Raw genomic sequence first — 27,513 nt, forward strand, 5'->3', positions numbered from 1 at the left:
TAGTCTCTTGCTGATACTCGTTATACCAATTACTTAGGGAGGAATATTACAGTTTCCAACTAAGTGTGAATTTATCTATTTTTCCTTTCGGATGTCCCTGTGTTACATATTTATATGTGTGTTTCATGTATTTTAAGGTTATGTTATTGGGTGCATACACATTTTTATAGTCATATCTTTCTTGTTAAGTTAACCCTTATACCATCATTATGTAATGTCCTCTTTGTCCTTGAGAAATTTTCTTGTTCTGAAGACAACTTTGTCTGATATTAACATGACCACTCTAGCTTAGTTTGGTGTTTGCATGGTACATATATTTTGCTTCTTTTCCATTTTTTCATATTTAACCTACTTACATTTTTATACTTATATTTCTTATAGACAGCATATCAGCATGTAGTTGAGTCTTATTTTTATCCACTTTGATGATGCCTTTTTAAAAAATTTAAATCTTTAAACCACTTAAATTGAATGTAATTATTGATGTGTTAAACTTTAGAATTACCATCTTATTACCTGCTTTCTGTTTGTTGCTTTTTTTTCTTCTTCTTTTCCTGCCTTCTTTGACGTTATCTGACTTTGTTGTGTACTCCATATCAGCCATTGGATTTTTTACTACATCTCTTTGTTTAGACATTTTTAGTGGTTGATCTAGAAATTATAATATGAATTCTCAACTTTCACAATCTACTTTGAACTAATATTTTATTACTTGAGGTAGAATGTAGAAACTTTACCACCTTACAGGTCCCTTTAACCACTCCTCTTTTTGAAAATCCCATAAGACAATGTTAAAATTTTTCTTACAGAAATCATATATATTTGAAAGATATTAAGAGGAAAAATATAGCTACTATATTAAACAAGTATTTACCATTTTTGTTGCTCTTCCTTCATTTCTGTTTTTAAAGTTTCCCTCTAATGTCATTTTCCTTCCATCTGAAGAAATTTCTTTGGCTTTTTTTTTTTAATAGCAAGTCTGCTGGTGAAAAACTGTATTCTTACTTTTGTACAGATTGGATAATTTCTAATAATCTGTCTTTAAGTTCACTGACTCATCTGTCATCCTTCATTTTGCTGTTAATCCAATCCAGTGAATGTTTCATTTTGTTATTGCATTTTCAGTTCTAAAATTTCCATTTTTTTCTTTCTGGTAGGTTCTATTTCTCTGCTGACATGTTCCCATTTTCCCATTTGTTTCCACCGTGTTTGCTCTTCCTGAACCATGGTATAATAGCCGCTTTAAAGTCTTGCTCTGCTCATTCCAAATCTGTGTCATCTTGGGGTTAGTATCTGTTGATTGTCTTTTCCCTTGTGAGATATTAATATTTTTCTGTTTTTTAAATGTTGATTAATTTTGGATTTATCCTGGAAATTTAAATATTACATCAAGTGACTCTGGATCTAGATATGTTAAGTGACATAGGATTCTCCTATGGTGAATGTTGATATTGTCTTTTATCAGGCAATCAAACACATTAGGTCCAAGACACAGGTATTACTAGTCTTCTGTTACTAGTCTTCTGTGGTTTCAGTGTCAGGTGTTTCAAAGTCTTTGCAGTGTGTTCAGATCTGTCCTGAATGTGTGCCATCCAGTGTCCTGTCTGGAATTGGAGTGATTCTCTACCTTGTTGATCATTTCGCAAAGTCTTTGGTGTGCTGTTTAGGGTCAGATACATGTATACACGACTTGGAGGTGAGTTCCAAAATTTATACACAACTTTATTGGATCACTTCCTTTTTCTCTCTCCACTCTATAATCACCTCCACAGGGCTTTCATTTCCCTATGTGTTACATGTTTCCCATAATTTTTCCATAATATTATGCCTGCATCAGAGCTCAAGCAGTGAGAGGATTAAGAGAGAGAAAAAATTCAACGGGAATTCTTCCCAAGGTCTTGGGACCTGAGTTCCCCTGGTTGGATTTTAGGTGTCTGCCCAACTGTTGCTGCTATCACCACTGCTGCTGCCTCAGGATTGCCTGGCATTGGAATGAGACAGAATGAAATAAACAACAAAAACATACCCAAGGGATTTCCCCCATTCTTCTGATCCACAGGGGCTCCTTTCCTGTTCCTTGTGCCCTAAACAGAGAATTTCTCTTGCAGTTCTGTCTTCCTTGTTGCATAATTCTGGTCTTTGAACTCCTTTTGAGTCCGGGTCAAGGGATTCCAGAGAGGAAAAAAATAGGAAATTCACTGCTGGTTTGATAGTACATACTCTGAATTCTGGTTTCCTTCCCCAATCTGTCTGCTACTACTTACTTTAAAGAGTCCTTAGATAGCTGCTACATGCATTCTGTTCAGGGCTTCTAGTTACATTTAGTGAAAGAGACCTGGGGGAGTAGATATTATTACTCAGTCTCAACAAGAACTGGAACCCCCTCCACAGACTTTTGAATAGTGAGTTTTACCTATTGAATTTAAAATCACTTTTTTTTTTCAGACTTCATCTATTACCTAAAGTAAAGATACATCTATTACTTAAAGTAAGGCACCTATATTGGATCATACTTTGTGATAACAGGCTAATAAATTCTCTTCAATAGAGCAGAATGTTCATTGTTTGGTAAACTTAATCAATGGGTGAAGCTTATTGATATCGATGTTCTCAAGAGCATGTTAGAGAAGATAAATAAGAACGTGCCTAGTGGAGGATAGTTGGTAGTGTGAAGATAAGGGCTGTTATTTCAGGAACTAAGAAGATTCTGTACATGGAAAGAAAGCATATTAAGGAACCCAGATGACACTGGAAGCAAATTTAGGGCTTCTAGTTCAAATATTTGGTATAAGCCGGGGATATTTTTAGATCAACAGTAGGTTATGACTGTTATCCAATATCTTTAATAGAATATGTCAAACTAGATTGATTTTAGCTATAAATTCTGGAGTTTTGAAACATTTTTTAAAAGGACCTACAGGAAACAGAACATAATTTTACATGGGGGTTAAGGGTAAGGAATATAAAGTCTACATTCAAATGAGTAAATTGGTTTTCCATGTTTCAGGACAGGAGGTATTTCTGAGGTCTGTGTATTGATACAAATTAATACAGAATATTCAAATTGGTACAAAATCAATATAAAATAATAAAATTTCTACAAATTGATGAAACAGTACAAATTATCGGATAAGATTCTAAGCAAAGCTCATGTTAAGAAGAAAATAGAAGCATGCTCTAGAACCTTTCTGAGCTGTTAGATAATGGTAATGCTTTTTGTGAGTATTTTTCTTTAACAGGTTTACAATTTTGAATGCAGAAATAGGAGCTGCCTGTAAAATTGATGAATCTAGTTACTAGTTAAAATGAACTAAGGTCTCCAGGGACTATTTTTTCCTTTCTGCTTCCCATGTAAACCATGCTTTCACAAATACAATTAATAATATTTGTATGTATGCATGTGTGTGTATACATTTGCCTCAAGCAGTAAAAGAGTGTTTGGATAAGAAAAGGCTCATAGTTGGTCTTTGGGGTATTGTTATAGAAACATTTGTTGAGCACTTACTGCGTGCCCTAAATTTTTCATACATGCCAACATTCAATCCTTAAAACAATCAAAAGAGGTAGGTGTTATTATTCCACTTTTACAGATAAGAAAATTGAGGGATAGAGAGGCTGAATTTATTCAAGTTCCCACAGCTGGTAAGAGAAGGAGGCAAGGTTGGTACCCACACCATTCAGCTCCAGATTATGTGTACTGATTTACTATATTAATATACCAATGAAGCAAATTGTGAAACATGCATGAGACTTCGGATACTAGAAAGGAAACCCAATGGAACACAACTAGATATTGAGGGAACTTAATTATCTGAATTCCTCCATTATATTAAATTGACATTTCCTCACCTCAGTAATAAAGTCTGTAAGCAGGTGTATTTAACTCTGTTATTGTTTAAAATTAAAAAATACTACAAAAGACAGTTTTCCCATTATATCTGTGTGTATTCCTATGATGGCTGTTATTAAAAACTTTGTAGTCAGTAGGTGTAAATGATAAAGAAAGTATTCTTGCATGGCATAAATTTTTTAACTAAATAATGATAGTGGTGGAGACATTGTGCTATCTAAGTCGTTCACTCTGCAAAGGACACAGGTCAGTGTATTAATTTTTTGTGTGATATGTGGAAGAGGCTGACAAAAGGCTGACTTGGGATCCTGAATGGGGTTGGGAGATAGGTGTAAGGGTGACAAATTCCTACAATTCCAAATTCCTATAACTGAGGAAGATGAACTTCCTCACTTGGCTACTTTGGACCAGGGTTTAGCCTTGTTTACCTTTAACTGTTCTAGGTCGAAGAGAAAATCTGCACCAAAACATTTCTGTGCTGTATAAGCAAGTCAACCCAATCACTTATGATGGATGAAGATTTCCTGTGTTTGTTTTTAACAGGCCTCTCTTGGTTATAAAATGACATCTCTTTTTCCCCAGAGAATTTGTTAATCAAGATAGATACCAGGCATCAGGAATAAGCTCATTTATTTAGGGCCACAGAAGAATACACTAGTTGGGCATGCAGGCCATGGGCTCAGGGTGCCTGGGCTGGGGTCTGGCTCTACAGCCCAACAGCTCAACTCTGGGCCTGTTTGCCAGGTCTTACCCACCCTAGAAGGTAGCTATTATTATCCCATTTTATAGATTAGAGCCTGAGTCACAGGGACGTTATGTGCCTTGTACTTTGTTATCTAGTATCTGGCACAGATTAAGTACTTCATAATGACTGTTACTGCTTAAGACGTTAGAAGCCCCAATCTGGGAACTATAGAAATCATCTTGCTGAGGGCACTTTCTAATGCTGTCTGTAATATAAGTTCTGTATTGCTCTGGTGTGTAAGGCTTTCTGTACTGTGACTGAGATATTTTGAAGAGATGGGTCCAGCATTCCTATGTGGGGGAGCCCAGGAAAGGTTTGCACTATGGTGTAGGCTCCAATCTCATGTGCTTGGTTAGCTGCATGTGGTGCCCTATCCTAAACCAAGGATGGGGCTACCAACCCAAATCAGTTTCCACTGCCAGAGAGTTCGGCCCTGTTGGTCTTTGAGGTTTATTTGTAAGCGTGTGTGATCATTGGTGGATAATCCTGTTTCCTGGCTTCTGTAGGGAAAAGACTGACACCCTTGATCTCTTGTTTCCTGGCTAACAGCAAAGGTAATCCTTGGAGACTGAGAGTTGGGTTTTCCTCACCACCAGTATTAATGTATTCCACAGAAGGGAGGAGATCCGGGTTCTAATCAAGAAAACATTCTTCTTTCTTTTACATGAAAAACTCCCAAATAATACTGAAGGTGTCTTTTCTTTTTCTCTAGAATTTTGAGAAACAAAGTTCTGTGATTTATTTGAAATGCTGCTTTAAGAATATTTTATTATTTTTTAAAACAAAATAGCTTTAGGACAAGAAATATGAATGTACTTCAGACAAGACTGGAGAATTTGTTTTATTTATTTATTTATTTAGTTTCAGTATGTAAGTATGTATGTATGTATTTATAGTGAGAGCAGGGGGAGAGGCAGGGGGGGAAGGAGAGAAAGAATCCTAAGCAGGCTCCACACCCAGCATAGAGCCCAATGCAGGGCTCAGTCCCCTGACCCTGAGATTATGGACTGAACCGAAATCAAGAGTCAGATGCTTAACTGACTGAATCACTGAGGCGCCCTCAAGTGTTTATTTAAATTCTAATTAGTTAACATACAGTGTAATATTGGTTTCAGGAGTAGAATTTAGTGTTTCATCACTTATATATAATACCCAGTGCTCATCACAAGTGCCCTCCTTAATACCTACCACCCATTTAACCCATTCCCTGCCTACCTCCCCTCCATCGACCCTCAGTTTGTTCTCTATAGTTAAGAGTCTCTTATAGTTTACCTCCCTCTTTTTTCCCCCTCCCCCTATATTCATCTGTTGTGTTTCTTAAATTTCACATGAGTGAAATCATATGGTATTTGTCTTTCTCTGACTCACTTGTTTTGCTTAGCATAATACACTCAAGCTCATCCATGTCATTGCAAATGGCAAGATTTCATTCTTTTTGATGGCTGAGTAATATTCCATTACATATATATGATATATATATATATCCATAGATGGGCATTTGGGCTCTTTCCATAATTTGGTTATTGTTGATAGTGCTGCTATAAAAATTGGGATGCATGTGTCCCTTCGAATCAGTATTTTTGTATTCTTCGGGTAAATATTCACTAGTAGTGAATAATTGCCAGGTCGTAGAGTGGTTCTATTTTTAACTGTTTGAGGAACCTCCATACTGTTTTCCAGAGTGGCTTCACCAGTTTGCATTCCCACCAATAGTGTAAGAGGGTTCCCCTTTCTCTGCATCCTAGCCAACATCTGTTGTTTCCTGTGTTCTTAATTTTAGCCATTCTGACTGGTGTGAGGTGTTATCGCATCATAGTTTTGATTTATATTTCCCTGATGATGAGTATGCTGAGCATTTTTTCATGTGTCCAGCCATCTGGATGTTTACTTTGGAAAAATGTTTATTCATGTCTTCTGCCCATTTCTTAACTGGATTATTTGTTTTTTGGGTGTGGAGTCTGATAAGTTTTTTTTATAGAATTTTGAATTCTGATATGTCACTTTATCTGATATGTCACTTGTGAATATCTTCTCCCATTCTGTAGGTTGCCTTTTAGTTTTGTTTACTATTTCCTTTGCTGTGCAGAAGCTTTTCATTTTGATGAAGTCCCAATAATTCATTTTTGCTTTTGTTTCCCTTGCCTCTGGAGACATGTCTAACAAGAAGTTGCTACAGCTAATGTCAAAGAGGTTGCTGCCTGTGTTCTCCTCTAGGATTTTGATGGTGTCCTCTCTTACATTTAGGTCTTTCATCCATTTTGAATTTATTTTTGTATATGGTGTAAGAAAACAGTCCAGTTTCATTCTTCTGCATGTGGCTGTCCAATTTTCCCCATACCATTTGAAGAGACTCTTTTTTCCATTGGATTTTCTTTCTTGCTTTGTCAAAGATTAGTTGACCATATAGTTGTGGGTCCATTTCTGGGTTTTCTCTTCTGTTCCATTGATCTATGTGCCTGTTTTTGTGCCAGTACCATGCTGACTTGATGACTACAGCTTTGTAATATAGCTTGCAGTGCAGAATTGTGATGCCTCCAGCTTTGCTTTTCTTTTTCATTATTAGTTTGGCTCTTTGGGGTCTTTTGTGGTTCCACACAAATTTTAGAATTGTTTGTTTTAGCTCTGTGAAAAATGCTGGTGGTATTTTGGTAAGGACTGTATTAAATGTGTAGATTGCTTTGGATTATGTAAAGATCATTCTGAATTTCTCTAAGCACAGAATCACTGCTGTTTTAAAGTCATTTCCATCAAAGTGCAATTCATATTAATAGTATCAATTCTTACCTTATTTAAAACATTTTATCTGCGTCTTACTGTAGTAGTTTGACAATGGCAATTTTATCGGGGTAAAAACTAACTCAAGTATATACTAATAATTTAAAACAAAAGATGTAGAATTAAAAGAAATCAAGAAAGGAAGGCAATGTAAAGTGTATAAATAAATTATATACCAAGTGAGGATGTTTGTGTTTATTCACTATGACATTTTCATTCCTGCTGCTTGGACTTCTCCATTCATGTCATTTTATTAAAGCTCCAATTTACTTATATTCTGGTATTTTATAGAAGAGTCTGACATGAAAGTTGGTTAATGAAGCATTGCTCTGTAAACAAGCAAAGCCTTGATAAATACAGTCTAAAATAATGGACAACTATCATTTAAAAGCTATGATGGAACTGAAGATTTCTTTGACAACACTATAAACCATGACAGGGAAGTAGAGCATATGATGAAGGTATTACTAATACATGGTTGAACCAAATTTATGTCAGGTTTGTGTGGGCATTTGTACACACATTAACTTACGTTTCTATTCTTTTTTTAGAATTTCTTTTTCTTTTTTGGGGGGAGAGGGGCAGAGGGAGAGGGAGAGGGAGAGAGAGAATCCCAAGCAGGGTCCATGCCCAAAGTGGAGCCTGATGAGGGGCTCAATCTCACAACCCTGAGATCATGACCTGAGCCAAAATCAAGAGTTGGATGCCCAACCAACTGAGCTACCTGGGAGCCCCGTTCCTATTTTTTTATGTTTATTCTATTATGTTCTATTGCCCTCCCATTAATCAATACATTGTGACTCTTCTTTCTCAAGTTAGCCCCTGCCTCCCTCCAGTATAGGTGTAGAGAGTTTAAACTGAGGGCTTAGATATGCCTGGCCCTGGGCAACTCCAGGCAAATCTGGCAGTATTTATTATTAGCCCCATCTTCACTTGGGGCTAGGAAATCTCAACCAGTGGTTATCAATATGTGGCCTTGGAACCAGCAGCATTAGCACTGCCTGGAATGTAGTAGAAAGGCAAACTCCTGGGCCCTGACCCAGATCTATTAGATCAGAAACTCTGGGGCAGGGGCCCAGCACTCTGGGGATTAATGAGCCCTCCAGTCGATTCTGATGGTCACTCAAGTTTGAGAGCCACTGGTCTCACCTTGGTCTTGCTGCCCTGTATCCTGTCTGCCTGAGTCAACTTCACATATCTATGAATTTCAGTTTTCCTTTTCTGATTTTCTCATGACTGGGTCTCTAATCTCTCTGACTAGATTTCTGCTGATTCCAGATTTAACACTCTAGTTCTCAGCTGAGATTTCCACCCTGCCTATTATACTAGAGCCCTGTCAGCCCCTTCCCCTAAATACATCACAGCCCTGCCTTTAATGCTCTCCCCACCTGGCTGGTCATCAAGTCTGGCCTTGAATCAGTCGGGCCATTTGGAGCTAATTCCCATTGGGGCACCTCCATGACCTGACAACCCCAGGCCCTAGCCCCCAGCAGGCCATAATAACGCTGGCCTAAGCTGACCTCCAGATCCTTCACCTGCGGATGCTATGGTTGACATCACTATCTTTCCTTATTGCGTCCTATTGTATAACCTAGATAATCATTCTAACCTGCCTAAAGCCCCATTATTATACTCCCCTCTCCCTGCTGTTCTGAATATCAGGTGACTGCATAAGCTATGACATTTCTTTAAAGTCAGTGGATGCCACTATCTACTATCTATATACTTTAGGTTTATAGTGATCATCTTCCAGGCACTTCTTGGGGGGCCCCTGACTGAAGCTTTATTGCCTTTTCCTTTGGGAAATTGTCTGACCTATGTCTATAGGAGCCCTCTGGCTAAACATATGGTTCACTAATCAATTATATTTAAGTATTTCCTGTGTCCCTAATTCTGTCCTAAGTGCTATAAGGAATTAAAAACAAAACAAATTTACTTTCTCCTTGGTATTACAGCTTTTTTTTTGGGTATAAATCCTGTTGAATTGTGAGTATCTTGAGGACAAGACCTGTGTGTTTCTCATTTTTGTAAACTCCAGAACATATTACATCGTTTTCAATAAACGCTGTTGAATGGAAGAATTCATAGATAAATAAACTCATTTCTAGAGACAGACTGTAAACAGACATCACTCTGAGATTTCTAGGACTCTTGGAAAAGTCAATTCAGTTGGTGATAGGTCTAGGAGAGGACAGACTGTTTCACCTTGTGAATGAAGGTCAACTTCACCCCAGGGAAAGTTAATGTATAGACCTGCCGTTGTACTCTTGACCAAATCAGCAACACCAGAAATGAAATAGTGCAGCTATGTCTTGTAATGATATCCTTTGTTAAACATGCCACTCACCTGATCTGAAGCCAAGTCAGCATGGGGATTGTTCCTCCTCCAAACACCCAGACTGTGAAGAACACAAGGAGCAGTGTGGTGGTAAACATCATTTGTTTGGGCTGAGATTCTGTGTCCCGAATAGCTAGGGCAAATGCTATTGCTCCTCGCAAACCTTACACGAAAAACCAAGAGAGAATAAGAGAAAATGAACATCTGCATAAATCTCATTCTCATTTCCTGTATTCATCTTTACAATTTTCTAACAAACACAATTACTTTTTTAAATTAAACTTTTTGAGATAATTGTAGATTCACATGCTATTGTGAGAAATAATATACTTCTTGTCAGGCCTTCCCCACTTTTCCCCCAGGTGATAACATCTTGCAAAACTAGTATAATATCACAGCCAGGATTTTGATGTTGATGCAGTCAAGATACAGTACATTCCCATCACCACCAATGTCGCTCATGTTGCCCTTTTATGACCACATCTACTTCCTTTGCAGACACTCCCTCCTTAATTTCTGGCAACCAATAATCAATTCACCATTTCTATAACTTTGCCAGTTCAAGAATCAAATGGAATCATGCAGTATGTGTTTTTTGGGAATTGGCCTTTTTCACTCAGAATAATTCTCTGGATATTCATCCAGGTTGCTGAATGTATGACTAGTTTATCCCTTTTTATTGTTGAGTAGTATTCCACTGTACGTTCCACAGTTTGTTTAACCATCTATCTATTGAAGGGACATCTGGGTTTCTAGTTTTATGGCTATTACAAAAAAGACTGCTGTGTATGTAAATATAAGTTTTCATTTCTCTGTGGTAAATGCCCAAAAATGTAATCACTGATGGCGTATTTTTAAAAGAAATTACCAAACTGTTTGCCAGAGTGGCTAGACACCATTTATATTCCCACCAGAAATATAGAAGTCATTCTGTTTCTCTGCATCCTCACCAGCATTTAATGTCAATATTTTTATTTTTGCCATTCTGATGGGTGTATGGTAATAACTTATTGTGATTTTATTTTGCATGTTTCTTTCTTTTCTTTTATTGATTTACTTTTTTAAGTAGGCTCCACGCCCAATGTGGAGCCCTTAATTTGCAGTTTTCTAATAACTAATGGTGTTGAACATTTTTTAATGGGCTAATTTGTTATCTTTATACCCTGTTGGCTGAAATGGCTCTTTGTGTCTTTTGTCTTTATCTCGTTTTCTTTTTTTTTCTTTCTCTTTTTTTAAAATCTCATTTTCTAATTGAGTTATTGGATTTTTGGATGTTGAGTTTTGAGAGTTCTTTATACATCCTAGATAATATCTTTTGTTGGATATATAGTTTGCAAATATGTCCTCCCATTTCATAGCTTTTTATTGATGAAGTGTAATATATTGATTTTTCCTCTTACGAATCATGTGTGGAGTTAAGTCTAAGAATTCTTCACTTAGCTCTAGGTCCCAAAGATTTTCTCCTATGTTTTTAAAATTTTTTCTAAAAGTTGTATAGGTTTACATTTTACATTTCAGTGTCCGATCATTTGAATTAATTTTTGTATAAGGTGTGAAGTTTAGGTTGAGATTCCTTTTTTTTTTTCTATGGATATTTAATGTTTTCATTGAATTGCCTTTGCAACTTTGTCAAAAATCAGTTGGGTATATTTGTATGGATCTATTCCTGGGTTTTCTATTCTATTTTATTTATCTATGGAATAGGTAGTACTAATCGCACTCTGTCTTGATTATAGTAGATATAGAGTAGGCCTTAATATTGGATAGAATGATTCTTATATTTTGTTTTCAGAATAATTTTAACTATTCTAGGTCTTTTGCCTTTCCACAAAATTTTAGAATAATATTGTGTATATCTACAAAAAAATTTTTCTGAGCACAATTACTTTTAAAAAATCAAATGTGTCAGACAATAAGGAAAACCAAGCTTATGGACCATTGAAATTAATAAATAATTAAATAACATTTAAGAATTACTCTAGCCTGAGTACATACTATAATAAAGTCTATAATCTAAGCTACCTTTTAAACCTGCTTTTTCTTCTTTAATAATGATATGCTAAATGAATTTTTATGAATCCACATTGAATGTATTTGCAAGAAGTATGTTAAAATTTCAAATCAAAGTGTGATGATGCAAATAGAAACAGAGATGAAGACTTTAAAGAAGAATAAATAAAAGCACAAATAGTAAAGTAAAAAAGTTAAAATGGAAGATTTCTCTTGGGTAACACAAGACTTACAAGACATTTATGGACCCTGTTATATCAGATAACAGGGCAAATAAACATTTATAATGACAGCAAGAATAAGTCAAAGAGGTAGGGATTTGGTTGTTTTTGTTAGATGGTTTGAATTACATACATAAAATTTCAATGGTCTACTTTTTATAATATTTACTGTATCTAAATTTCCAAATCTTTATTCATACATTAAAAGAATTTTAGAAATTGGACACAGCGTAGGATGAAGAAAACTATAGCCTGGTTTTATCCCTGGGTTCCCAACTTAGATATAATGTTCATTTCTTATCTCCATGCCACCAATATACAAGAGACAAGAGGCATAACACAAGACATAGGATTAGGCTAGAGAGACTTAATATATTTTGCCTGAAACAAGGAAGCCTCAGAAAGAGAAAGGAACATGCACTCCGATTATAAAATACCTTGAAGGAACAAAATGTGATGAGGAAGGAAATTATTCTAAATTTCCATGTAGACAAGGAAATGGCCTGAAGATAAGAAAGATAACATTTGAAGTAGATATTAATATAAAAAATTTTTATATATCAGAAATTCTGAACACTTGAGATGGCTGTACTCAAGAAGAAAATTCCCCATCAGAGATGTTCATGCATTCAGGCCCAGCTGGGAACAAAAGAGTGGGGATATTAATAATCCTTAATACTGGAGAATATTTTAATAATGTTCTCTCCAGGAAATACAAATGGTGTCATTAGGGAACAGAAACTAAAAGAAACAGTCTTGCAACAGACTTCTGTATCAGAGGAGAGAATTTATAGGTCAAGGTAAAGCTCCTAGCAGTGTTTAATCACAGTACAAGATTGGAGATAGAAGGTGATCTTTTCATTTTCTCTTTTCCTCAAGCTAGCATTGTTAGAAATGTTCATAAAGCAGCATTACTCCAAATTAGGTGGTGAGTCTTAGAAGTATTAGTGATGAGACTTTAAGTATTTCTGATTTTATTAAATATGTGTGTATGTTTTTACTTTGAGTTTTTGTGAGAAAGAAGACAGTAGAGATTGGAATAAAAGAAAAAGTTGTTATATCATGTTTATTGTAAGCTCATGTTGGATAGCAAGGACAAGAAAGTATACAATCATTTATTTTCCTAAATATGTTTAATAATGTATTGTTATTATATTAAACTAGCATAAATATGCTTTTAAAACTCAGTCATCTATACATGAGAGTTCTTGGTTTAAAATTATACTCAAAAGAGCTGTTATTCTGACTTTCATGAAATATATAACTCATATATAAAACTTTATGTGTACAGGAGATTCAATGTAAAGATCTTTGAAGAAAAAAAAATGGAGAAGTTCAGCCACTGCCTTTTACTTATGGCAGGTTGAGAAATATGCTAAAAGGGCCAAACTCCAACATGTTGACAAGAGGATGCCTTCATACAACGATCATCTGAAAAACCACAGGTACAGGATGCTTTTAGAGAAGGGATCATCTGTCTGTAGCCCTGGTCACATGTGACACATATGGCATATGCCACTTGTGAGATAGCCTGGCACCATGGGGAGTGGAACTGAGACAGTTGAGGTTGCTCAGTGGACAAAGTGAAGCTATTTTAGAGCTCCAGATAAGAACTAATGCCTATATTCCATCCTGTATGATTTCAAAGTTATTTATCACACATTTGGAGCCTAGATAATTATCAATCAATAGTCATTCATTACTTCATTCAATATTTATATATGAGTCTTAGTCTACTATAACAAAATACCATATGGGCTGCCATAGTGAAATAGCATAGACTGGGTAGCTGCAACAACAGAAATTTATTTCTCACAGTTCTGGAGGCTGGCATGCCCAAGATCTGAGGGCCAGCATGATTGGGTTCTGATGAGAGCCCTTTTTCTGGCTTTCAGAAGGCTAATTTCTTGTGCAAAAGCAAGCTCCATATGGTGTCTCTTCTTATAAGGGCAGTAATGACATCATAGGGGCGCCACCCTCATAATGATGTGGGAAACAAAGGCAAAAGAAAAATTAAATTTCCTTACTTCTTATAGCCCACTGACAAGTCCTTTTAACAGGCAGAGTGACATATCTCTAGGAACTCAGCTGCCTCGATGTTAATACTTTGCTGAGGGCAAAAGGCAATCTTAGCCTGATCCCCAGGATCCTGTAAGTCTACTTTAACATATAAAAATTCCTTTGGAAACTTCCTTTATCTCTACCCCTCAAGATACATGTTGGCAATCATCCCCTAAGCATATGACCCACCGATATGAAGCTGAAGGGTCTCATAACTCGGGTTTTATTCGACAGTAAGAAATGACCTTCTCCTAACATTAGCTAGCCCTCTCAAGATCCTGGAAACCTTGCTTCCAAAATTCCTTAGAGACTTATGCTATTCCTAATACCCTACCAATTTGAAAGTATATAATCGCCACTCCTCAGGACCCCAGTGCAGCTCTTTCTGCCCATGGGTTCTGTTCCTGTGCTTTAATAAAACCAACTTTTTGCACCAAAGATGTCTCAAGAATTCTTTCTTGGCCATTGGCCCTGAACTCCAACATCTTTCCTACATCAATAACATCATCAAAACCTAGTTATCTCCCCGCAAACCCCATCTCCAAATACCATCACATTGGGGTTAGGACTTCAACGAATGAATTTGAAGGGACACAATTCAGTCCATCTGCTTTGTGGAGATTCTATGCTCACCTATCCTATCTATTTAACATGGATTTGGGAAACAGAGGGCTTTAGGATTGAAATAAATTACTTCAGCTACCAGCGAAATACTAGAAATGAAAAATTAATATGGACTTAGGAGTTTCTTTTAGCAAAACACTGTTTCCAAAGAACATCCATTTTGTTTGGAAACTCAGGAAATCCAGAACTCATTGTCAAAGCTTGTGTTTTGTTTGGTCTTATGGGAACGTTGATGCTTTAGGTTTACCTTTCTTTTTCTCTTTGTTTTAGCCAACTAATGGAAATGATTCTATGCTTTCAGGTGTTGATAGACTATACCATTTCATTTTAGATGGGTTTACTTTGAAAAGATATGACATATTTCATATAAGCAGTTGGAAAGTTTGCATCATCTTGGGGAATAAAAGAATTACCTGCAATTAAATGTGGTTTCCTTTAAAATTGGCCTCTAAGGGATTCTTATGTTAATTATGTTGATGTTCTATTCATAACAATAGAAGACTATCGAACTGAGGAAAGCTTTCTAGCAAGGACCCCTGCTGCAGAAACCGTGCAGCTTCCTGTTTATCTTCAAAGAGCAAAAGTGAAACTTAATCTGCTATAAATTTGCAAATGTGTTTTGAATGGTTGAAGGTCAGATACAGCTACATTTAAATCACAGGAATATAAGTACTCCCTAGGGCATTTTTAGTGAGGGTACAAAGCAATAGTCAAAAACTAAACATTTATTGAGCACTCACTATGTGCTACACATTACCCAAGACACAGTGGGTAAATGCTATAATGAGGAAGTTTGGGCTTATCTATTCCAGGGCTCATGGTCCTGCAAAAGTGACTCTCTTAACAGGTAAATGGGAATAAGGTGTATTAGAGGTGTGAAGTGTATACTTTGTGTGTATAGTCTGATGAAAAAGATAAGATTGCTAAATTTCATGGCTATTGTCAACAGATAAGCAATGTTTAAGAAGCTGAGATCAAAGGTGGGGTGAAAGAAGTCTGCATACATGGTTTTCTACGTCTGAGTCATTTTCTCCCATCCTAAGTCTCTCCAGTTCTTTCTTTTTATAACTCTCACCCAAACTTCACTTAATTTGAACTGATCTTCAGAGCTCAACTGAGGCACCGATTTCTCTTTGAAGTCTCCTCCGAGGTCTGGGCTTGGGTTGGGCTAATTTATATGCCTAGCACAACCTATGCTTGCCTTATCAGGGGACTTGTGACATAATACATTCATTACATTGCAATTGGCTAGTTGCTGCTTATCCACAACACTTATAGCAATGCCAACCACATAATAGGTGCTCAATAAATATTTGTTGATCAATGAATGCATGAATGTTCCAATTCTTCTGTTCCTGATTACATATAGAAAAACGATTGATACCTTCTAGTTCAATGAAATGGTTGAGTAATTGTTTCTGCAAGTTCAGCTTCTGCCCTTTTATTATTTATTGAGTCTCTTTAAGCCTTATATTGAGAGTCAAGGGACCAGAGATCTGTTCTCAGGCCTGCTCCTAATAGGTTGCATAATCATAAACAGGTTGCCTTATCTGGATCTGTGTTGTCTCATATCTAGACGGAGGTTTTAAGATTAGACTTATGGTCTTTAACTAGAAGTACACATCAGAATCAGTTTGGAATTTAAAAATATTTGTAGCTATTGATGCTAGTGTCCTGACTCTAGAGATTTGGATTCAGCAGAGAATGGGTTACATGATGGCTCAGGCTTCTCTCACTTCTCACTGTTCTGCCTTGGTTCAAGGCCCATTACATTATACCCTGATTATGCTGCTGGCCAACACTCTGGTACTTTGGCCTCACAGCCTTCATCCTCTCCTTTTCAGACTATCCATATTCCTCTGAACAGTTACCTCAAAACCTAGCTTTTATCTGACCCAGCAGCTATAAATAGCTTCCCACAGCCCTTAGAAACCTTTCATTCAGAACCTCACCCCACTTTTCCCATTTACCTCCTCTTCTTCACCAACTTTTCATACCAACAAGATGGTCTTCCCTCTTCCATAAATATTTGCTGTCCTTACCTCTGTGCCATGACCCCACTGTTAACCCCTTTCACTTCTTTCTGCCTATATTCCACCTCCTTGAAGTTTTCCCAGAATACTCCAGTCCACATTGTTCTTTCTTTCTTAGAAATCCCATAAAACATGTTGTCATGCCACTTGCATCAGTAAATGATATTCTGAAATGAATCAGTAGTTTAATTTCATCTGTTATTTACCCTCAATTCTTAATATTTTAAAGGTTGAAATTATATCTTCCTTACACTTGTAGTACCTGAAACATGAAACTCAGTAAATGTTTTTAAATTGAACAACTGCAGAGGTTTCTGACCTCTGACCTAAACAGTGGGGCTGTTTAGGGTGGTTAGGAAAGCCACTCTGGCTAGGTGGCATTTAGGCAGAGATTCTAATAGAATGAAGAAAGAGCATGTGGGTATCTGGAAGAAAAGCATTCCAGCCTTCTGGAACAGTAGGTGCAAAGTCCCTGAGGTAAGGATATGTCTGATATGTTCAAGTAGCAGCAAAGGGGCTGGCATGGCTGGAATGGAATGAATGTGGCAGGGGGCAGGGAATGGGAGGAGATAGTGCCAATGAGGTAACAGAGCCAGTTCATGTTGGACTCTTGAATAGCAAGGCTTTTAAATTTTATTTCGAGATGAAAAACTTCGGGAAGGTTTTTGGCAGGGTAGTGATATGATCTACTCTATACTTAAAAGCATCACTCTGGCTCTGCTATAAAAAACTGATTTCCAGGCTGGAGGTAGGAGATCAGTGAAGGAGGCTGCTACATTAGTCTGGGTAAGAAGTAAAAGAGAATCAGACTAGAATGGTAGCATTGTAGATGCTGGAATAGTGTCAAAGGTTGATAGTATTTGCTGATGAGTTGGATGAAGGGTATAAAAAGAAGAAAGAACTCCAAGAGCTTAAGGCCTAAGCCACTGGAAGAACTGGGGAAAACTGTGGGAAGAGCATGTTTGGTATATGGGGGGAGATCAAGGATTGTGATCTGGCCATGTGAAATCCAAGATGCCTATTGGTCATCCAAATGAAGAGATTGAGTAGGTTGTTAGATCTAAGAGTCTGGAGTTCAGTGGAGAGGTTAGAGTCTTTTTACTGGAGAGAGTGGAAAGATGAGAGGGAAGTTTGGAGCTTGAGAGTGTAGGAAGATAAAGTTTATTTTAAACCAAGTTGGTTCTTGCCTCAAGGCCTCTGCATTTGCTGCTCCTCCTACCTCCACTCTTCCCGGACTGCCCCTTAGCTGTTCCTCCTCCTCTCAGTCCTCAGAAAGACTGCTCTGACCATGCCCTCTAAGTGCCCTCCACTTTCAGGTAGGTCTTCTTTGCATGTCTTTTACCGCACTTACCAATATCTGGAATTATGATGTTTATTTTTTAATCTTTAAGATCTATGTCCTTTCACAAGAAAGCAAGGTCGGTGAGAGCATATCCAGTGCTACTCCTGGAAAGTAGGCACTCCATATTGTATTGGATGAATACATGAATGAATGGATGAGGGAAAGGTCGTATTTTGCATTTGAAACACAACTGGAACCCAAAGGATAATGAGCAGTAGATGGACAGGGATGCAGAAATGTCCCTGAGAAACTGACCCATTCCTTAAAAGAAATGTCTCTTAGGTGAATTATTTTGCTGACTTTCTTTCCATTTGGGATATAACCAATTGCAATCCTTTTTTCCCTTTCATTTCAAGTACTGTGAGGGAGTTGATTACAAGATTTAACACATTCTCATCATCAATCTGATAAATCAAACCCTAGCTGGATCTACAATTGAATTATGTATTGCTTTTACCCTTGCTGAAGTCCTATGACCTTGCAAAGGGTAACCACTTTCAGCAAAAATGTCAGTCTGGTTTCAAAATACATTTTCCAGGGGAGTACAACCTTGCTACATGGTTCCATTTTCAGTTCAACATCATTTTATCACATGGAAGTGATGCCAACAGATTGTTTCAGTGGAAAAGTCTTCTGCATTCAAAAATAAATTGAGTTTTTTGGGAAACTAAGTCTGTATTAGACAAGCAGAACTTTCTTTCCTTCATCTCTCTTCCTGAACTTGAATCATTTAAACTTAAAGCCACTGAGAAGGAATGTAACATAACTTTGCTATATTTTTGCATAAAATGAAGTTTGTTTTTGGATGCTTTGGGCAGCCAGGAAGGGTATTGTAAATAGGATTAGCTCTGTCACAGCTCTGAGTCAACATGCATAGATGCCTCTGGCTTTGGAAGTTTAATTTTATGTAGGTAAGGTGCATGTGGTAGTAAACTGTGGAATAATCCTTGCCACTAGCTGAAATCGTCAACAGAGAGTTTCAAAAGAAAGGCTAACAGAGATCAGAAGAAAGTCAGTATTTGATGAGTAGTACCCAACTTATGGCCAGGTTGCATTGCAAAAGTCAACTTATGAGTTTTCTGTTTAAACCAGTGGTTTTCAAGTTGGGTGATTTTGTCCCTGTGGGAATATTTGACAATGTCTGGAGACATCTGTGTTTGTCTACAGTGGGCAGGGGACACTACTCTTAATCTTGTGGGTAGAGACTGGGGTACTGCTAAACATTCTACAAAGTACAAGACAGCCCCCCACCCCCAAAGGAATTATCTGGCCCCAAATGTCAATAGTTGCTGGGGTTGAGAAACCCTAGTGTGACACTGGATTGCTTTTTCCCATAGGAGCAATGTTATAAATGGTGATAATGTTCCTATTGAGGAGGGCTATTTTGACAAAGATGGCTGTCTATCGTAACCTATACTTATCATCCATAGTATGTTGCTGTAACTGCATAAACTACATTTTTAGCATCTCTTGCCGCGAGGTATAGGCAGATGGCTACTTCTTACTAGTGAAATGAAAGCAGAAATGACGTCATTCCTGGGCCAAAGCTTTTAAGAAGCAGCTGTGCTACCCCAGTCTCTCTTTCCCCTTCCACTGGCTGGTTATAAATCTCACTGAGTCCCTGTAGCAGTGTTGCCCACACTTGAGCTACATCAGAATCAGTTGGAGGACTTGTTCAACCTCAGATTGCTAAGCTTCAGCCCCAGCGTGCCTAATTAAGTGGGTCTGTGGTGGGCCCAAGAATTCACTTTTTAAATTCCCAGGTGGAGCGATACCATTCGTCCAGGGACCACACTTGTACAACCCTTGACTTAGGGACCTGATGCCACAATATGGAAAGAGTCTGGTGATATCTGAATCACCCATCTAGAGGAGAACCATATTTCCCCCTGCTTCCATGTTAATATGAGTCAGAGAGGATTTTACTGCTGTGGTTCAACCACTGAATTATGGGAGTTTCTGTGCTTATCCTAAAGCTCTCTACATCTACCTACCCCAGCTCTCTCTCCCCTCCATGTCCCTGTAGAATCACAGAATACTTTTTTTAACAGGAAAGAAAATAGGGGCTGAGAGGGATGGAGTAGTCAAGGTTAAATAGTAAATGCTATGGCTGGTTCTTCAATCTGTTTCATTCCCCCTATTGAATATTTAACTCAAAACAAAGATTTAAAAAAAAAATCACGGTTATCTTCAGTTTGAGTTTAAAGGAAAAGTGCAAAGAAGAAAATTTTCTTCCCCTCTCCTAGGCAAATCAGTCAGAGGAAACATTTTGAAACAGATATTTTGCCTTTTGCTCCCCCTACCCTACTCTTTCTGTACCATCTCTAGCTCCCCTTCCTTCCTTCCTTCCTTCCTTCCTTCCTTCCTTCCTTCCTTCCTTCCTTCCTTCCTTCCTTCCTTCCTTCCTCCCTCCCTCCCTCCCTCCCTCCCTCCCTTCCTTCCTTCCTTCCTTCCTTCCTTCCTTCCTTCCTTCCTTCCTTCCTTCCTTCCTTCCTTCCTTCCTTCTTCTCCCTTTCTCAGCATCAGCCCATCCTAATCTAAAGTGACCTGTTTTAGACTCTCCAGTCAAAACTCCCATTTCCTCCTACAGCTGAAATTAGCTTCCTGCCAGGAAAAATACAATTGAAAACAATCAGAAGGAAGAAATCTGTTGAGAAAGGATAGCACACAATCATCCTAAAGAGCATGCATTTAAAAATACTTGTTAACATGCATGCTCTCATGTTTACTTGTAGAATTTAAAAAATAACTCCAGGAAAGTCCAGTGACACTCTTCAGTCACTAAGGGAAGTGGCTGGTGAGTGGCACGGAGGATCCTATAAAGGAGGGCAGGGCTGTCATTCATAGGCAGGGCACCTGTCCTGGTGTCTACTTCTTTCCTCATGTGGGACCATGGGTCTCTAAAATAGTTCCTGGTGCTTTTGGAAGAAAGAGCCTTCCAGGCAAAATCAGGGGGAGGCTGGGCAGTGGGGCTGAGACCCAGCCCTATTCAGAGGTTTGGTCTGTCTGTGAAGGACCCGGTTGCCTGAATAGCATTTGCACCTCCCCAGTACATCAGAACTAATGCTGAAAATTCCTGAATTACTTAATGGCTGTGTGGAAATTTAGCACAGGCATTTTAAAAAGTAACTGCTTCTTGCTCATTTGCACATATAGCTTACTTGAGTCAATAAGATTGACTTCTTTTGAACTCTATCCACAGAACCTGAAGGCAGAATGGGAGGGATTGGTGCATGGCATAGACAGATTCATTTTTTTGAACTCTGTTCATGTGTGTTGATAGTTTTCTAGAGTTATGTCTACATAATGCCAAAACAAGCAAGCAGTTAGTAAGCAAATTCAGAAAGAAAATGGGGAAAAATAATGTAGTCCAATTGTTTGCCTCAATGGACAGGTTAATTTGGCAAAAATTATCAATCAGATATTTGTGATATCTCTGACATTCTGGACATCCTGAGAAAACTGAAATGTACACAGAAAGTTTCTGAATTAAATGATAAAATTATTTCCTTTCCTGTGTCCTAGGACTTATCCTTGAAACAGGAAGAGGTGGGGGGCGCCTGGGTGGCTCAGTCGGTGAAGCATCTGCCTTCAGCTCAGGTCTTGATCTCAGAGTCCTGGTATCGAGCCCCACATTGGGGTACCTGGTCAGCAGAGAGCCTGCTTCACCCTCTCCCTCTGCCTGCCGCTCCCCCTGCTTGTTCTCTGTCTCTCTTTGTCAAATAAATAAATAAAATCTTAAAAAGAAAAAAAAAAAAGAAACAGGGAGAGGTGACAAGCATTCTGGATTGTCTCCTTTCATTACTCAGGGTCTTTCAGAGGCTGGCAGGCTCTTGTTGGCTTTACTGTCTCACTAGATAGGATGATTGGGTTGTCTACAAGATCTTGCCACTTTCTCACACTCAATAAATGTCTAAGTTGATTGTGACATTTTGCATGGGTCAATTTGTCCAGAGGGGGCTCCAATATATTTTCCTCACAAAAACTGGTACTTTGAGTTATAACATTTGATTTATGTATTTAGTGTCAGGAGTGAGTCACTGCTAGAATGAAGAATAGAATGCCAATGGTTGTCCTTAAATGAAGGGAAAGAGGGGCTTTGGGTCTTGTTTTCTATATGCATGTCACTAACATTTCCACACCAGCCTCAAAGAGTGTCCTTGGCAGTGATTTGATAGTCAAACCCCTTTTTTGGAATGAAAACCTCAGTCTCTGATAGGAGGTTTTCCGGAAAGCAGTGAGTTTATATGAATCATGTCTCTATGAAACACTAATAGCTGTCTCATCTGTGGTGGTTAAAGAAAGTGATAGAAACTTCCACCTATTGAGTGTTTCCTAGGTGCAGTCCGGTGCCAGGCATTTTATATGTATTTTCTAGTGGTTTTCAACACTGACCATCTAAGGTAAGTATGATTATTTCCATTTTACAGTCAAGGGAGCTGAGATTTGGGGAGGGCTATTCACACAGCTCCATGTGGCTGAGCCAGTTTGAAAGCCTGAGCTCATTGCACTTCACCAAAACAGTAGTTCATATTTAGAAAATATTGTGGTGTGCCAAATAGCAGAATCTAATTTGTTGCTTAAAAATGCAAGAATGAATAATTTTTATTATAATTTTATTTTGGAGCAAAGTGAAGATTGGTAATGTTTTGACCTAATAATAGGAGAAAACAATTCTATGGGGCTGACCACAGGTCTAAGCTAGTTCTCAGATGTTCTGAATTTATCATAACCACATACATTTTTCTCAGCACTTGACACTATGAAGACTTAATGGGATCTTCAATTCATATGGGCCTACTATGCCTGTCTACTTTGTCACAGCAATGGTGCTCATGGTTATTCATCATTTAAGGAGACTTTTTCTGTGACTGCTTGATACATTTCCTGCATAAGTTAGTTAACTCTGTCCCATTTGAAGATCTCAGAAGATCTACTCCAGTTGTCCACTTTGCTCACTAATGCCTACCCCAGGCCACAATGAGAGATGAGGGCTCAGTGGAAATTCATCTCCTCTAATGAAGAAAACCTTCCGAGCCTGTGCTGCATTAGCTAGTTAGCGGCCTTGTACTGGTAAGGAAGAGACAGTGACCTAATTAATTGCACAAGATGTGCCCAGAGCAGGAAGGATATATAGTATGAGAGGGTGTGGGAATACTGGACTCTGGGTGAGGGGACTGCAAAGGGGTAGGCCTGACAAGGAATGATTGACAACATGACATCATCCAGGCTGTCTCTCTCTGGAATTATGAACAAGGGAAGAAGAAAGGTAAGAAAGAGCCTGTTGCTTAGAGGGCTCAGACTCTCAAATAACCTTTGTATATACATTTAAAGAAATCTTTTCCAAGCTGATGTTAGAGTTAGCCTGATCTTGATTCAAATCACCTGACTGTTGTAAAAGTCCCAGAGCTTTTAATGAGATCTTAGATTTTTCATTGAAAAACAAACACATTCCTCCAACATAAAGCAAACAGAGATTAGAAAAATACTCTCAGATCCAAATGGTACTTTCGTAAAGTATTAACAACGTTTACTGTTATCAAGAGTCAAGGAAGGGTTTTTTAGCCAGAAGTGAGTAGGTGAAAAATATTTTCTTTCATTTAAAAAATGAGAGGTTTTATTTGTTGGTCTCTTTCCTTAAAATTATTGTTGCTTGCTCTCATCTGTGGAACCAGGAAGGCTTGGTCTGAGAGGTGTCTATGGGACCAATTCTGGGTTTAGAAGTTCCCAGGGCTGACAGAACAGGAATAGATAGTCCTTAAGTGGTCATTTTAGTGAAATGTATAATTTTAGTTGGGTAGAAAATGTTGTAGGTTGTTCATTCATTTGCTTACCATCCCCTAATTACTTGTGGAAGGATACTCAGTTTCACCTAATGTGCTGAGTGCTGAGGTATGGAGCAAACCAAGCATATCAGCATTTGGGCTTACAAAGCTCCCAGTCTAGAAGGGAATGCAGGCAGGCAAGCCAAAATTCACAGGATGTGATGGGTACTAGGAGAGAAGTATTAGGTGCTACGGAAACAGATGAGAGGGACAACCCAGACCTGAGTTACCAAGGCTTCCTATAGAAAGTGATGTCTAAGCTGAGATAGAAAGAGAAAAAGGAATTAGTTGAATAAAAGAGTGAAGGTGGGTCTGTGTGGCCAGGGTTTTGGCCAGACGGAGAGCCTGAGTGAATAGGGGGAAAGACTTCAGCAAGGTCAAGGAACTGGAAGGAATTTAAAAACTGGGTAAACTTTGTTATGCTGATCAGATGGCAAATGGAAGAGCAACAAGCAAGACTGGCACCCAAGAGGGTGTAAGGCAAAAAGGAAGAAGGTAGGCAGAGTAGATCGAAGAAAGAGGTTCAGAACAGAAAACTGTGAATTGTGATTATGTTCTGGGATATGCTTCTCAAACTTCCATGTGCACATGAATTACCTGGAGATTTAGTAAAAGGCAGGCTTGGATTCAGTATTTCTAAGCTCTCAAGTGACGCTAAAGCTGCTGGTTCAACGAGCACACTTTTGGTTATCAAAGATCAGGAAAGCATGGAAGTGTCCCTTTACATGATGGCTGGTAGTTGTTGTGGGGCAGTCCTGGTAGCTTACTGGAGTTCCATTAGCTTGGGCAGTACTAGACAGATTCCTAGGCATTGATGACACAATGACTTTCGCTCTTTACTTTTGTGAATTTCTCTAGTTTTCTTCCTGGCTGCAATTGGTAAGTCAGCTGGGTAAGGCCACTTTTGAGTCAGTCTCAAATTGGCTTTGACCACGGCGTGACTGGTGGATCACCAAAATATGCAGAGAAAGGTGGTCTCCTACCTCGACAGTGGTTCCTGAGTTGTCCTTCCATAGAATACCGCTGTTCTGTGAGCTGCAGAACACAGTGTTCCCTAACACTTGAATAAGTGGCAGTCTTTTCACCACTAAGCGGGAAAAATGAATGCTACTGGAACATTTTTCTTGATTTAAGTTTTTCTTTCATGACTTTTTCTCAATCCTTTGAGGCTGGCAGCTATTTGAAGGCTAAGAATGAGTGCTGGTGGACAACTGAATGAGCAACAACATTAGCAGCAAAGCCTGGAGACATTGGTGCTGTTGTCTTCATGGCAACATGAGCTCATGAAGTTTTATATTATATCTGTACACTGTGGTCACATTTTCCTGGTTAAAACTCTTCCTAGTTTATGCAATAGTACACATCAGGGTTTTAATGTCTCTTCCAAACACAGCAGAAGTGGACAAATTGGAGAAGCATGTTCTCTGACATGTTGCCAGCCTCCTTCAACCTGCCCAAGCACTTCTAGGCCTCCCTCCTGTTCAGATCAGCACAGCAGCGCTGCACAGAGGCTCTGTAGCCCAGCAGGACATAGTCTCCCAGTCACAGTGGTTTCAGGAAGGCTGCCAGGGCTCAATTGGGCTTGGCATTTCCCCTCCTTCCAGCAACTCCCGGCTCTTATTTAGTTTTAAATTAAATAAAAATTGCAGCACATGGATTTGAATTAAAACAAGAGGCCTGATCTTTGTAATATGCACCACATCAATAGGAAAGCTAATTTGTGCAAAGCACATCTCCTCCTTTAATTTAAACCACAGAACTCTGCCTCTTTGGTTTCAAGGGAACTGAGAGCTGGGGCGGGGCAGCTCACTCCTGGCATTAACTGGGGCTATGCTCGAGGGCAACAGGAACAGTTTCAGGGGAGCTTAGCGTTCCTCTTAAGCCCTTTGTGCTGGGTGTCACACGATACACCAAGGCAGTTCCGAACTCCAGGCCTTGAATTTAAAGAAGGCCTTAAAAATGTCTCAGGGTAAACTTCCCCCAATTGACTCTAAACTGCAACCTAGCTACCAAAAAGAGAATTTGCATTATTGAAAGCTTTGCAAGGCAGGGAGAACAGTGCTGACCTTGAGACCATTCCTCATTTTCAGGTTCCAAGGCTTTGTGTGTGTAGATTACTAGTCTATACAAAATAAATTGGGTAAGGTCTGTGCTAGGTGAGAAACTCAATCTGGGTTCTGACAGTTGCTTCACTCGGTTTAATTGGCTCTGGTGTCAAAAGGTGGAGGCGGGGGAAGCTGGTGGCAGCAGTGGTAGCGGAGTCATCCATGAACAATGTCAGCTTTACTCAAAAACATTATCTACTCAGCTCCAAGCCCTTATTTCAAGGCTCACTACAGGCCCCACTCACTGCCAGGAGATGAGTGATAAACAGCTGGATCACTTGGTAAACTTTCACCTCGAGGTGAAATTTATATATCTTGGGCACCTCTTTAGGAAAAATAATACAAAGAATATCTTTTACCAACTTTACACATCACCAGAACACACTCGTAGGGCCCCTCCAGGGATCTTGGAAGGGGCCCGTGTGAATGAGGAAGACTGAGGCTTAAGCTTCATTAGCTTTACAAGTGAATCCACTTCTGTTTGGCAGGCATTGCTAACTGTTCTGCCCAGTGCCAATAGGGTATGAATAAGGTGAGGGTAAAGATGATGGAAAAGGATTTATTAAATGGTAGATGTAATTGACTAAGACAGAAAGTTCTAGTTCTTATTTGACTGGACTTTGAACCACCTGAGGGACACTGTCTTAGTGAACCAAATTTAGCCACACAAAGCCAAGCTCTCTCTAGGCTGTAAGCCTCTTAAGGCCAATATCTTTGTCTCTGTTCTCCTAAATGCCTACCCAAAGCTTGTAGCAATGAATGCCCACCAAATGAATAGCTGGAAGACTGTGAATGAGTAAATATGTAAGTAAGGTCATACTCCCATTTTATTTTATTTAAAAATTTTTAATTTAAATTCAACTTAGTTAACATATAGTATATTATTAGTCTTAGCGGTAGAATTTAGTGATTCATCAGTTGCATATAACACCTGGTACTCATTACATCAAGTGCCCTCCTTAATGCTCATCACCCAATTACTCCCCTTACCCACCTCCCCTCCAGCAACCCTCAGTTTATTATAGTTAAGAGTCTCTTATGGTTTTCCTCCCTGTTTTTGTCTTATTTTATTTTTTCTTCCCTTCTCCTATGTTCATCCATTTTGTTTCTTAAATTCCACGTAGGAGTGAAATCATATGTCACATGTCTTTCTCTGACTGACTTATTTCACTTAGCATAATACCCTCTAGTTCCATCCACATTGTTGCAAATGACAAGATTTCATTCTTTTTGATGGCTGAGTAATAGTACATTGTGTGTGTGTGTGTGTGTGTGTGTGTGTGTGTGTATACACATTATATATATTGAATATATACACCACATCTTCTTTATCCATTCATCTATTGATGGACATCTGGGCTTTTTCCATAGTTTGGCTATTGTGGACATTGCTGCTATAAACATTGGGCAGGTGCTCCTTTGAATCACTATTTTTGTATCCTTTGGATAAATACCTCGTAGTGTAATTGCTGGGTCATAGGGTAGCTCTGTTTTTAACTTTTTGAGGAACCTCCATAGTGTTTTCCAGAGTGGCTTCACTAGTTCACATTCTCACCAACAGTGTAAGAGGGTTTCCCATTCTTT

General features: G+C 38.5%; 1 protein-coding gene across 7 annotated transcripts in view; it reads right to left on the reverse strand.

The window, feature by feature from the left end:
- SLC9A9 (solute carrier family 9 member A9) overlaps nt 1–27,513 on the reverse strand; it is a 661,514-nt gene that overhangs the window by 190,109 nt on the left and 443,892 nt on the right. For all 7 annotated transcript variants that reach the window (XM_087870270.1, XM_045813403.2, XM_087870269.1 and 4 more), the window contains one exon: nt 9,718–9,871. In XM_087870270.1, the coding sequence (XP_087726396.1) occupies nt 9,718–9,871 (154 nt within the window). The remainder of the gene's footprint in view (nt 1–9,717; nt 9,872–27,513) is intronic.

Source organism: Ursus americanus, chromosome 20, assembly GCF_024610735.1.
Source record: "Ursus americanus isolate L20-20 chromosome 20, mUrsAme1.1.p, whole genome shotgun sequence".
Classification (NCBI taxonomy): domain Eukaryota; kingdom Metazoa; phylum Chordata; class Mammalia; order Carnivora; family Ursidae; genus Ursus; species Ursus americanus.